Source organism: Mytilus edulis, chromosome 11, assembly GCF_963676685.1.
Source record: "Mytilus edulis chromosome 11, xbMytEdul2.2, whole genome shotgun sequence".
Lineage (NCBI taxonomy): Eukaryota > Metazoa > Mollusca > Bivalvia > Mytilida > Mytilidae > Mytilus > Mytilus edulis.
The window spans coordinates 80,503,175-80,517,147 of NC_092354.1; the positions used below are offsets into that span (position 1 = coordinate 80,503,175).

Here is a 13,973-nt window from a genome sequence, read left to right on the forward strand (position 1 = left end):
CTACAATATAGCGACACCTACATTTTGCCAATGCATCCGTTTATGTTTTTGTCTGAATGCTGATGACGAATGTTTACTGATTGACATTGTGTCCTTAGTAAAATGGTTTTTATTTGAGTTTAAACTATATGTCAGTAACTGCGAGTACTCTCATACCTGTCTTTATCGTCTGTGTGTTTTAGGAATGTAAAGGTACTCTACCACGTCAACTCTGTGTTCTGTTAGATGCAATTATATCGGTATCCGACCAATGTGTTAAGCCTTTTTCAAATTGTTTTGATATTTTGTTATTGTGTTATATTGTAAAACCACCCTCCAAGAATGGAGGGATTGTTGGGGATTTTAAACGTGTGTAATCACTTCACATTTTGTATATGTTTTACATGAGCTGTTCAAAGTTAAAACCTGTAATGCAGACGTTGTTTTTGTAAACCTTTTATGTTCTTCATTCATTATGTCATTTTTCCTGTATGATTAGTTGTCTCATTCTCAATCATACCACATATTCTTGGTTTTAAAAAGAACGTGAAATATTATTTTGTTTGGCTCCTCAGTTTAGTATTTTATTGTTTGTCTGTTTGTCTTTTTTCATTTTTAGCCATGGCGTTGTCAGTTTTTTTTTCTATTTATGAGTTTGAATGTCCCTCTTGTATCTCTTATCCCTGTTTTAGGAATGTACTGTCACATTCACATGTTTTAATAGATATACAAATAAGTGTGGTAGCACCAGACAGAGAAAACACATGGAAATTTGCTAAGCTATGATTTTCAAACTGAACTCTTTTATTTGTGTTCAATTTATTTGAACATTTTCTTGAAATAAATTATATGATTGATGTAGAATAGGTTAAAGCATTACAACTGATAATGTGTCAAAGAGACTTTATTTTATTTCATTTAAATTCTTAATATTGGTTACCAAAAGAGTCATCATTGTGTGTTTATCTGAGGTTAACTTAAAACAAAATGATTCTAATATCAGACAAATACCAGTACCTTGAAGTTGAACTTTATTATGAAGGTACACTTGGTATACTAACAGGCATGGCAGATTAAGCCTGATTTAATAACGTTATTCCAGATATTCAACACCGGTGTTTTAACAAAATAAAACAAATATACAAACGCATGCAACAAAGAAACCAACTAACAAACATGTCCTTGAAGCTGAAAACAAACCTGATAATAGTTATCAAAGGTACCAGGATTATAATTTAGTACGCCAGACGCGCGTTTCGTCTACATAAGACACATGAGTGACGCTCATATCGAAATATTTATAAAGCCAAACTAGTACAAAGTTAAAGAGCATTGAGGATCCAAAATTCCAAAAAGTTGTGCCAAATACGGCTAAGGTAATCTACGCCTGGGATAAAAAAAAAATCCTTATTTTGTCGAAAAGTTCAAAGTTTTGTAAATAGGAAATTTATAAAAATAACCACATTGTTAGTGTCTAATAAAGACGCCAGTACAAACTGTTTAATAGTTGACAGTACATACATTATATTGCATATATATTCTCGGTGAAGTGCATTGTAAGTTAGCCAGTACTAACTGTTTAATAGTTGACAGTACATACATTATATTGCATATATATTCTCGGTGAAGTGCATTGTAAGTTAGCTGTAAAATCAATTTAACAATTAGAACACTGTATAAAGTGTTAAAGACAAATACAACATGTAATCACTTTTGTATTCCACGGAATATTTTTCATTAGTGCTGGATAAAAGTTGGATACACTTTCTGAGAGAAAAAAAAACCTAGATCCTCTTTGGTTAACCCTGCTCCATCAATCTTTCAATCATACAACGATGGCGTTGTTTAAAGAACCACGTGAACGATTTAATAACATAAGGCCAATAGGTTTATATTTCGAATCATTAGGTGATATAATACAGTAAACAATGCAATTTCTTCAAAGAAGAATTTAAAAAAAGTAGAAAAATATTTAATTAGGAAGAGCTCATTATTTATTTTTCATTTAATGAATAGCTGTCATAAGTCTTGCTAAATTACGAATGCTCAATCAAGTTTAATTGTTCTGAATACATCACTTTTACACCAAAGAGTATAAATACAGATCGTAGCCGTCGTATCAGCACGCAGAGTTACAATCGTCAAACCTCAGTCACCATGGCTATGTTTACTTTTCTGCTGTTGAGTTTTGTGGGAGCTACATTTTCCTATGGCTCACATGGTGGTAGAAACGGCAGAGGGTACAGTGGTCTTTATGACAGCGGTGGTGGCGGATTTGGATCTGGATATGACGGTAGTGGTGGAGGTTAGTAAATATTACAGTATTTTTGTTTTATACTATTTTTACGTTACCACCATATTGCACAGGAATATATGATCTAAGGTTATGGACCAGGATATGATGGTCGAAGCGACAGAGGTGATAACGTTTAGTATGGAGTCAGCGGTAGGGGAACAAAAAACAAACTCATCATATATACCGGGATTAAAAGTTGTGTAAATAGTTAATTTATAAATATGACCATATCAATGATAATTAATGTCAGCACAAATTTAAACGCCACACGCAGTGGCATCGACCCAGTGGTTGTAAATGAACTTATCATAGATATCAGGATTAAATTTGTATTTGCACCAGACACGCGTCTGAGAGAGGAGTAGGAGGGGGAAACAAACGGTAAAATCAAATTATAGTAATTCTTTTTTTTAAATGTCAGAACTTAATTAATAGTCTGTTGCATAACAAGAAAAGTTACTCTATGGAGTACCTTGTATAACAGGATCAATAATCCTGATAATTGAATTACATGCATCATGTGTACTTACAATTATAAAACAATAACTTTTGTAATGTAAGTGAGCAAATATAAACGTTTGTCTTCAATGTGATCATCAGCATAATACCTTTTTTGTTTAATCGTTTCTATGTTTCCCTGAAATTGAAATTTTAACATTTTACTTCAAATTATGGCACAGGATATTGGAATAGAAACAGCGGCAATTATATTGTTGGGTACGGCGGTGGCATCGGATATGGATACGGAGGATCGAAAGTAGGTTATGGCGGTGGAGCTGGAAATGGCGGTGGAGCTGGAAATGGCGGAGGAGCTGGGAATGGCGTTGGAGCCGGAAATGGAGTTGGAAATGGAAATGGCGGAGGAGCTGGAAATGGAGGCGGATATGGAAATGGAGGTGGCAATGGAAATGGAGCCGTAAATGGAAATGGAGCTGTAAATGGAAATGGAGCCGTGAATGGAAATGGAGCCATAAATGGAAATGGAGCCGTAAATGGAAATGGAGCCGTAAATGGAAATGGAGCTGTAAATGGAAATGGAGGCGTAAATGGAAATGGAGATGGAAATGGAGGCGGATATGGAAATGGAGGTGGCAATGGAAATGGAGCCGTAAATGGAAATGGAGCTGTAAATGGAAATGGAGCCGTAAATGGAAATGGAGCCGTAAATGGAAATGGAGGCGGATATGTAAATGGAGGAGGCAATGGAAATGGAGCCGTAAATGGAAATGGAGACGTAAATGGAAATGGAGCCGTAAATGGAAATGGAGCCGTAAACGGAAATGGAGCCGATAATGGAAATGGAGCCGTAAATGGAAATGGAGGCGGATATGGAAATGGAGGCGGAAATGGAAATGGAGCAGTAAATGGAAATGGAGCAGTAAATGGAAATGGAGCCGTAAATGGAAATGGAGGCGGATATGGAAATGGAGGTGGCAATGGAAATGGAGCCGTAAACGGAAATGGAGCCGTAAATGGAAATGGAGCCGTAAATGGAAATGGAGCCGTAAACGGAAATGGAGCCGTAAACGGAAATGGAGCCGTAAACGGAAATGGAGGCGGATATGGAAATGGAGGCGGATATAGAAATGGAGGTGGCAATGGAAATGGAGGCGGATATGGAAATGGCGGTAGTGCTATAAATGGAGGCGGAAATGGAAATGGAGCCGTAAATAGAAATGGAGCCGTAAATGGAAACGGAGGCGGATATGGAAATGGAGGTGGCAATGGAAATGGAGCCGTAAATGGAAATGGAGGTGGCAATGGAATTGGAGCCGTAAATGGAAATGTAGCCGTAAATGGAAATGGAGGCGGATATGGAAATGGAGTTGGCAATGGAAATGGAGCCGTAAATGGAAATGGAGGCACATATGGTAATGGAGGTGGCAATGGAAATGGAGCCGTAAATGGAAATGGAGCCGTAAATGGAAATGGAGCCGTAAATGGAAATGGAGCTGTAAATGGAAATGGAGCCGTAAATGGAAATGGAGCCGTAAATGGAAATGGAGGCGGATACGGAAATGGAGGTGGCAATGGAAATGGAGCCGTAAATGGAAATGGAGCTGTAAATGGAAATGGAGGCGGATATGGAAATGGAGGTGGCAATGGAAATGGAGCCGTAAATGGAAATGGAGCTGTAAATGGAAATGGAGCCGTAAATGGAAATGGAGGCGGATATGGAAATGGAGGTGGCAATGGAAATGGAGCCGTAAATGGAAATGGAGCTGTAAATGGAAATGGAGGCGGATATGGAAACGGAGGTGGCAATGGAAATGGAGCTGTAAATGGAAATGGAGCCGTAAATGGAAATGGAGCCGTAAATGGAAATGGAGGCGGATATGGAAATGGAGGTGGCAATGGAAATGGAGCCGTAAATGGAAATGGAGCTGTAAATGGAAATGGAGGCGGATATGGAAATGGAGGTGGCAATGGAAATGGAGCCGTAAATGGAAATGGAGCTGTAAATGGAAATGGAGGCGGATATGGAAACGGAGGTGGCAATGGAAATGGAGCCGTAAATGGAAATGGAGCCGTAAATGGAAATGGAGTCGTAAATGGAAATGGAGGTGGTGCTGTAAATGGAGGTGGCAATGGAAATGGAGCCGTAAATGGAAATGGAGGCGGATATGGAAATGGAGGTGGCAATGGAAATGGAGCCGTAAATGGAAATGGAGCTGTAAATGGAAATGGAGGCGGATATGGAAACGGAGGTGGCAATGGAAATGGAGCCGTAAATGGAAATGGAGGCGGATATAGAAATGGAGGAGGATATGGAAATGGAGGTGGCAATGGAAATGGAGGCGGATATGGAAATGGCGGTAGTAGTATAAATGGAGGCGGAAATGGAAATGGAGCCGTAAATGGAAATGGAAATGGAGGCGGATATGGAAATGGAGGTGGCAATGGAAATGGAGGCGTAAATGGAAATGGCGCTGGTGCTGTAAATGGAGGTGGTAATGGAAATGGAAATGGAGCCGTAAATGGAAATGGAGTTGGCAATGGAAATGGAGGCGTAAATGGAAATGGAGCCGGAAATGGAAATGGAGGCGGATATGGAAATGGAGGTGGCAATGGAAATGGAGCCGTAAATGGAAATGGAGGCGGAAATGGAAATGGAGGCTTATATGGAAATGGAGGTGGCAATGGAAATGGAGCCGTTAATGGAAATGGAGCCGTAAATGGAAATGGAGGCGGAAATGGAAATGGAGGCGGTTATGGAAATGGAGGTGGCAATGGAAATGGAGCCGTAAATGGAAATGGAGTTGGATATGGAAATGGAGACGTAAATGGAAATGGAGGCGGATATGGAAATGGAGGCGGAAATGGAAATGGAGCCGTAAATGGAAATGGAGGCGGATATGGAAATGGAGGTGGTGCTGTAAATGGAGGTGGCAATGGAAATGGAGCCGGAAATGGAAATGGAGTCGTAAATGGAAATGGAGGCGGAAATGGAAATGGAGCTATAAATGGAAATGGAGCCGTCAATGGAAATGGAGGCGGAAATGGAAATGGAGCCGTAAATGGAAATGGAGCCGTAAATGGAAATGGAGCCGTAAATGGAAATGGAGCCGTAAATGGAAATGGAGGCGGATATGGAAATGGAGGTGGTGCTGTAAATGGAGGTGGCAATGGAAATGGAGTCGGAAATGGAAATGGAGCCGTAAATGGAAATGGAGCCGTAAATGGAAATGGAGCCGTAAATGGAAATGGAGCCGTAAATGGAAATGGAGCCGTAAATGGAAATGGAGGCGGATATGGAAATGGAGGCAGAAATGGAAATGGAGCCGTAAATGGAAATGGAGGCGGATATGGAAATGGAGGTGGCAATGGAAATGGAGCCGTAAATGGAAATGGAGGCGGATATGGAAATGGAGGTGGTGCTGTAAATGGAGGTGGCAATGGAAATGGAGTCGGAAATGGAAATGGAGCCGTAAATGGAAATGGAGCCGTAAATGGAAATGGAGGCGGATATGGAAATGGAGGCAGAAATGGAAATGGAGCCGGAAATGGAAATGGAGGCGCATATGGAAATGGAGGTGGCAATGGAAATGGAGCCGGAAATGGAAATGGAGCCGGAAATGGAAATGGCGGCGGATATGGAAATGGAGGTGGTGCTGTAAATGGGGGTGGAAATGGAAATGGAGTCGGAAATGGAAATGGAGCCGTAAATGGAAATGGAGCCGTAAATGGAAATGGAGCCGTAAATGGAAATGGAGCCGGAAATGGAAATGGAGGCGGAAATGGAAATGGAGGTGGCAATGGAAATGGAGCTGTAAATGGAAATGGAGCCGTAAATGGAAATGGAGCCGTAAATGGAAATGGAGCCGTAAATGGAAATGGAGCCGGAAATGGAAATGGAGGCGGAAATGGAAATGGAGCTATAAATGGAAATGGAGGCGGATATGGAAATGGCGGTAGTGCTGTAAATGGAGGCGGAAATGGAAATGGAGGCGGATATGGAAATGGAGGTGGTAATGGAAATGGAGGCGGAAATGGAAATGGCGTTGGTGTTGTTAATGGAGGTGGCAATGGAAATGGAGCCGGAAATGGAAATGGAGCCGGAAATGGAAATGGAGCCGTAAATGGAAATGGAGCCGTAAATGGAAATGGAGCCGGAAATGGAAATGTAGGCGGATATGGAAATGGAGGTGGCAATGGAAATGGAGCCGTAAATGGAAATGGAGGCGGATATGGAAATGGAGGTGGCAATGGAAATGGGGGCGGGAATGGAAATGGAGTCGGATATAGATACAGAGGATACCAAGTAGGTTACGGTGGTGGAGCTGCAAATGGCGGAGGAGCTGGAAATGGCAGTGGTGCTGTAAGTGGAGGTAGAAATGGAAATGGAGGCGGATATGGATACAGAATAGTAGGTTATGGCGGTTATGGAAAAAGAGGATATGGATACGGAGGATTAGGACTACTATATGGCGGTGCTGCTAGAAATGGCGCTGGATATAAAAAGAAAAGTACTTCATACTAAATATATATAGCCTAACAGCACTAATTATAATTTAAAGTGGACTGATTTTTAAAATAACTGATAGCAAAACTCAAATAAAAACATATTCACTCTTTGTTCTCAAATTATCAGTGACAAACACGAATTAAAATGTCAAGACAAGTTTTACTGATTATCTGACATGCGGTATGGGCTTTGCTCATTGTTGAAGGCCGCACGGTGACCTATAGTTGTTAATATCTGTGTCATTTTGGTCTTTTGTGGATAGTTGATTCACTGGCAATCATACCACATCTTCTTTTTTATATATTATTTTGATGAAACTCAACAACACAAAGTTAAAAGTCAATGCGTCATAATCGATAAAACTTCACAACCTTAAAACAAGACAGAAACTATTTTACATTTAATTTAGTATTATCAAGATTCAATTTAAATGACTATGCACAGTGAAGGTAATGTATGATCCCTTTTTAGTTTAACAATAAACTCATCATAGATACCAGGACTAAATTTAGTATATACGCCAGACGCGCGTTTCGTCTACAAAAGACTCGTCAGTGACGCTCGAATACAAAAAAAGTTAAAAAGGCCAAATAAAGTACGAAGTTGAAGAGCACTGAGAACCAAAATTCCTAAAGGATTTCCCAAATACAGCTTAGGCAACTTAAGCCTGTAATTCAGTGGTTGGCATTTGTTAATGTGTTACATATTGGTTTTTCGTTCATTTTTTATATATAAATTAGGCCGTTTGTTTTCTCTTTTGAATTGTTTTACATGGTCATTTCTGTTTTTTTTTTAGCTAACTATGCGGTATTGGCTTTTCTCATTACCAAGGTACGGCCTTCAACAAGTGTCAACTACATAAGTAGACGACAGCTGCTGTACATTAAATTACTGACTTAAGACAGGTGCAAACTTTTGCAGCAGGATTCATGTTTTAATGATACCAAACCTTTCCCTCTTTCTGAAACAAAAGTATTCCATTAGAACATAGAAAAAGGTAAAAAGATAAGCTAGCTATATCATGTATAAAACCCGGTTTAATCCAACATTTGTCTACATATGAAAATGTATGTACCAAGTCAGAAATATGTCAGTTGTTGTCAATTTGTTTGATGTGTTTGAGCTTTTCATTTTGCTATTTGACAAGGGACTTTTCATTTTGAAAATAACCAGGGAAATTCAGTATCTTGTGTTTTATTAAATACAAGATGTTGTTGAATGATGTTTATGTAGCTTGAACTTACCGACTGAAGTATATTCTTTACCATGTCTCCAAATGAAATCTCCAGCGGTTCTACCCTACAGAAGAATATTATTATGCCCAATGTCGTATTCTCCCGTCCCGCCACCATTTTATAATCCATATCCTACACTATAATTTTCGACGGCTCCACTTGGACCAGATCTTCAACTAGAACCTCTATCATCTCCATTTGACACGATATTGATATCAGACCCATGTCCGTATTCTACAGCGCCGTCACCATTTTCGGATAGATATCCCACACTATAACCTCCACCAGCTCTGAATGTACCATATTTTTTACTAGGACATCTACCACCTTCATCTGATAAAACAACAATATCATGCTAAACACGGGATCCGTTAGCTCCGCCACCGTTTTCTTATATATCTCCGAATCTATATCCACCACCATATCTAGATCTGAGTTCATATATAGTCAATATAAAATTGAAGATAGGGTATCATTGCCAATGAGACAACTGTCCTCAAAAGACCAAAATGACACAGACATTAACAACTATATGTAACCGTACGGCCTACAACAATGAGCAAAGAATATACCGCATTATCAGCTATACAAGGGCCCGATATGACAATGTAAAACAATTCAAACGAAAAAAAACCGGCCTTATTTATATAAAAAAAAATGAACAAAAAACAAATATGTAACACATAAATAAACGACAATTACTTAATTACAGGTTCCTGACTTGGGACAGGCACATACATAAATAATGTGGCGGGGATAAACATGTTAGCGGAATCCCAACCCTCCCCTTACCTGGGACAGTGGTATAACAGTAAAACATAAGAACGAACTATAAAAATCAGTTAAAAGAGGCTAAACTCATCGGATGGACAAACATACAAGTGGACGTGGGGTACTTGTACATCCTGACAACAAAAAGACACTAGGGGCATAACTGAGAGTACTCGCAGTTATCTGACGGTTAGTGCAAAGCCACTAACATCTAATATAAAAAAAACATGCATCTAAAACTAAATATCAACTGCATATCAAGATCCTACTCCATATCTATATCCACCACTATATCGAAATCTGCATATATACTCAAATCGTTCTCCATATCCAGATCCATATGAATATCAAGATCAACCTCCATATATATCTCTACCATATTATAGATCTCTGCTTTCATACCAAGATCTAGTCCAAATAGTTATGACGTCTGGCGAGGCTATCTTTTTTTCTGGGACACCTTCCTACGACATCATAATGCTGAAGCTATTTTTTACGTTTTTGGTTTTCTTGTTTGAATTTTTAACATTTTTATGTGTGGCCTTTTTAAAGCAGACTTCATGTTGTTGCTTGGTTGATAGTTGTCCTATTGGCAATCAACCAATCCCCAAAAAAGTGGTCGTATAATGCTACACTTCTGTACAGTGAATGGGAAGTATGACCCGGACGATAACATTATATGGAGTTAGCCACTGAACTTGATAACATCATCGATGTTTAGCGTCGTAATAGTGAATGTCTCCTTGCCATTAAAAATCAAGGTTGTATCGCTTTTATTGAAAAAGCAAGCACATTGACCCCAAGTTTTTTTTTGCTTTTGCAAACCATCAAATAATATACTTAGGACGATCCGCCAAATTTTAGGAAAAAATCAACTAGCGATTTTTTTGCACTTATGAATAGACGCAAAACTATTAGAATTTAATTAAATGAAAATTAAATTCATTTATTGAATTAACATATACATGTATTGAGACTCGACAAATCGAGTCGTCCTTACTTTTATTATGCTAATTTGAGCATGTGACAGCCGAGTAGAAAAAGTCCGTGCAATTTAACGGTCTCTTTTACTTTGAAAACCGAACAGAGTGGACGTTAAAAAATTAAGAGAAATATTTTACATACACTATCAAGATAAGTATTGTTTTAATTAGTTCGGTTAAGAATTCATATTTTGAATTTAATTCGGATTTAAAGATTTCATTTATCATTTTTGTAATAAATGAATAATTTTTACTAGTACATGCATTGCCTAAATATTTTTAATTTCACATTTTAATTTATCCTTGATGCAGAATGTAAAAGCATTATACCTGTTATAATTCGTAGAGGCAGGTATGTGTATGTTTACAGATTAAGTTAATTATTCTTATTTATATATTTTACACGTCATTCTCGTGATATACATGTACCGGTGAGACATTTATTTAGATAAGAGACAATTTAAGGAATTACATTATTGATTTAAGATCAAATGATTGAGTTGATAGATATGAGTAAATTAATATTGAAGTCGATGCATTGATACTGTTAAAAAAATAAATTAAATTAAGAGACAGATGATACTAATTATATGATGTTAGTCAGTACTTCAATTTTTAACCTATTTCGTTTATACAAATGCCTAAAATTGCTCGACGGAGAAATGGGAATGGGCGCGCACGAGTGCCCGTTGTTGAAGCTCAACCGCCAGAGAGACGACACGGAAGGGGGGACCGTACGTGCAGTTGCTGCACCAGGAATTTAAGATGTGGGGGCAGTTGTTGGTGAAGTACAAGCACCTCTTCCTCTACCAATCCAGGCTGTTGAAGGCCGTACTTTAACCTATAATGGTTTACTTTTTAAATTGTTATTTGTATGGAGAGTTGTCTCATTGGCACTCACACCACATCTTCCTATATCTATCCTTTGCCTATTGAAAGACAACCTGCCTTGCAAGGTCCCATAACACCAGCGCTGAACGTACAAGCGCCATTTGCGCAAGTTGAAATTCCAGCTCCTGTACCAATGCCTAATCAAAATGGTGAGATAAATAATGATCCTATGCTTATACCTAATCAGTCAGAATGTGATGTTTACGTATCTCAAAATTTAAAAGACAAAATATGGAATAGAGAATACATAGAATTGTCATTACTTCTTTATCAAAACTTTATTAGTCAAATTGACAGACCTCAAAATGTTATAAGTTATGATAATGCAGCCGGGTCACTTGTAATCACATCAAACAAAAACAGCAAAGTTAAATCTATTCAAAACATTGAGTCATGGACTGATGCATTTATAAACTATATTCAACGTTTTCCAAATTTAGCTAATGAATTGACCACTTATATGTCAATCATTAGAGGTACACAAGTGTCTTTTGAGAAGATTTATTGTTATGACCAGCAATTTAGATTAAGAATGGCAAACAATCCTACAAGATCTTGGTCTTCCATTGATGGCATTTTATGGGACACCGTCATAGCTAATGGGGAACCGGAGGGTAATACAATTCAACAGACAAGTGTAGGTAATCGACCATGCTATGATTACAATTTTAAGGGAGCTTGTCATCGACAAAATTGTTTTTACACCCATTTATGTATGAAATGCGGAATGACCCACCCTTTCGCTGGCTGTCCACAACAAGCAAATAGCAACCAGGCATATGCTCGTGCTCAAAATGCAGCCCGAGGCACATATCAAAATACAGTAAGAGTTGCTAGAAATTTTGCACCTAGAACTCAAACACATTTTCAAAGAGCAGCGAATTCGAATCAAGGATTTAGACTTCGAGGAAGCAGATTTCCTGCATTTCGAATGGCCGCACCACACACATTTAACAATTAAATTTTATATTTTTCAGAATCTTTAATTAATCCGCTGGACATATAGTGTCTTGGCTTTACTCCGATTAATATCACAGAATTAAATAAACTCCTTTTCAATTACCCAAATCAGCATGATGCAATGATATTATATAAGGGATTTTCTGAAGGTTTTAGATTAAATTATTTTGGACCACGATGTAGGATTGAATAAAAAAAATTACATTCAGTCATCCAAAATCCTTGAGTGGCATGGGAAAAAGTCATGAGTGAAGTACAAAATGGTCGCATAGCTGGTTCTTTTTTGACTAGACCTATATCTAATCTAAGGTGTTCGCCTATCGGTGTAATTCCTAAGAAAACTGGTGGACATAGATTTATAAAGCACTTATCTTTTCCGCCAAATTTGGGTGTAAATGACTTTATTGATGAAAAGTTTACTACAGTAAAGTATTCGTCTTTCGACAATGCTATTGATTTGATTAAAAGATTGGGTTCAAATGCGAAAATTGGAAAAAAGGACATTAAATCCGCCTTCAGATTGCTAAAACTTTATCCAGGGAACTTTGATCTATTAGGGTTTAAACTTAATGAATATTATTTCATGGATAAATCATTGCCTATGGGGTACTCAGAATCAAATTGCTTATTCGAAAAATTTTCAACTTTTATTCAATGGGCTGTCATGAATGAGTCCAATTCAGATAATCTTGATCATTATTTGGATGATTTTTTATTTGACGGTAAAAGCAATACTGAGGATTGTAAAAATCTGATGAATAGTTTTGATAGAGTATGTTGTCGTCTTGGAGTCCCAATTGCTCATGAAAAAACAGAAGGCATAACAACAAAACTTAGCTATTTAGGTTTACTTATAGACACAGAAAAAATGCTAATACAAATTCCGGAGGACAAAGTATTGGAGTTAAAGTCGAAAATTAAATGGGTATTGGGTAGGAAAAAGATCACTTTAAGGGACCTACAATATTTGTGTGGGTCATTAGCTTTTTGTGCAAAAGCTCTACCTGCCGGCAGAGCATTTAGCCGACGAATTTATTTGGCAAGTAGTCACGCAAAGAGACTGCATCATTATGTCAGAATCACAGAAGGCATGTATCAAGACTTATTGGTATGCGAATTGTTTTTAGACAAATTTAACGGCATTAGTTACATGCTTGACATTGATTGGACTTCAAATTCAGTTTTACAACTATTTACTGACAGCGCTGGTGGTTCAACAAAAGGGTGTGGCTGCTATTTCCAAGGTAAATGGGCTTTTCTTAAATGGCCTGTAGAATGGTCTGGTACTGAAGTTCTCAGGGATATATCATATTTAGAAATGATACCTATTGCACTATCTGTTTATTTATGGGGTAATCTATTTTAAAAAAAAGAAAATTTTATTTAATTTGGATAATAATGCCGTGGTTGAAATTTTAAATAAGAAGACGTCAAAATCTATACGAATTATGAACCTATTAGACACATAGTTTATTGGTCGTTATTATGCAATTTTCACATAAAAGCACAGTTCATTCCTGGTTATACAAATATAATAACAGATTGTATTTCTCATGAAAAATTTCAGAAATTCAAAAGTCTGGCTCTGACAGCAGATACACATCCAGCTACAATTCCGGAGGAATTTTGGATCATTTTAGGCCAGAAATAGCAAAGCTATTGAACGCATCGAATTCTCAGAACACATGGAAAACGTATTACAATGGACTGACTTCATTTGTTTCATTTAGATTAGAAGAAGGTTTAGGAAATACATGGCCGCCCAGTATTTCGCATTTAGTAAATTATGTTGTTTATTTATCAAAAATAGGGTATGCTCCTGCAACGGTTAAGGTATACTTATCAGGTTTAAGCTATTATTTACGAATAAATGAGCTCACAGATATGACTTC

The 13,973-nt window shown here is 37.8% G+C and overlaps 1 protein-coding gene across 1 annotated transcript in view; it reads left to right on the top strand.

Annotated features, from left to right (window-relative positions):
- The first annotated feature begins 2,066 nt into the window (after window positions 1-2,066).
- Window positions 2,067-13,973, top strand: part of LOC139496383 (fibroin heavy chain-like) — a 101,828-nt gene continuing 89,921 nt past the window's right edge. Inside the window, exons 1-2 of the mRNA XM_071284957.1 lie at window positions 2,067-2,284; window positions 2,956-6,525. Of these exons, the coding sequence (XP_071141058.1) occupies window positions 2,137-2,284; window positions 2,956-6,525 (3,718 nt within the window). The 5' untranslated portion in view covers window positions 2,067-2,136. The remainder of the gene's footprint in view (window positions 2,285-2,955; window positions 6,526-13,973) is intronic.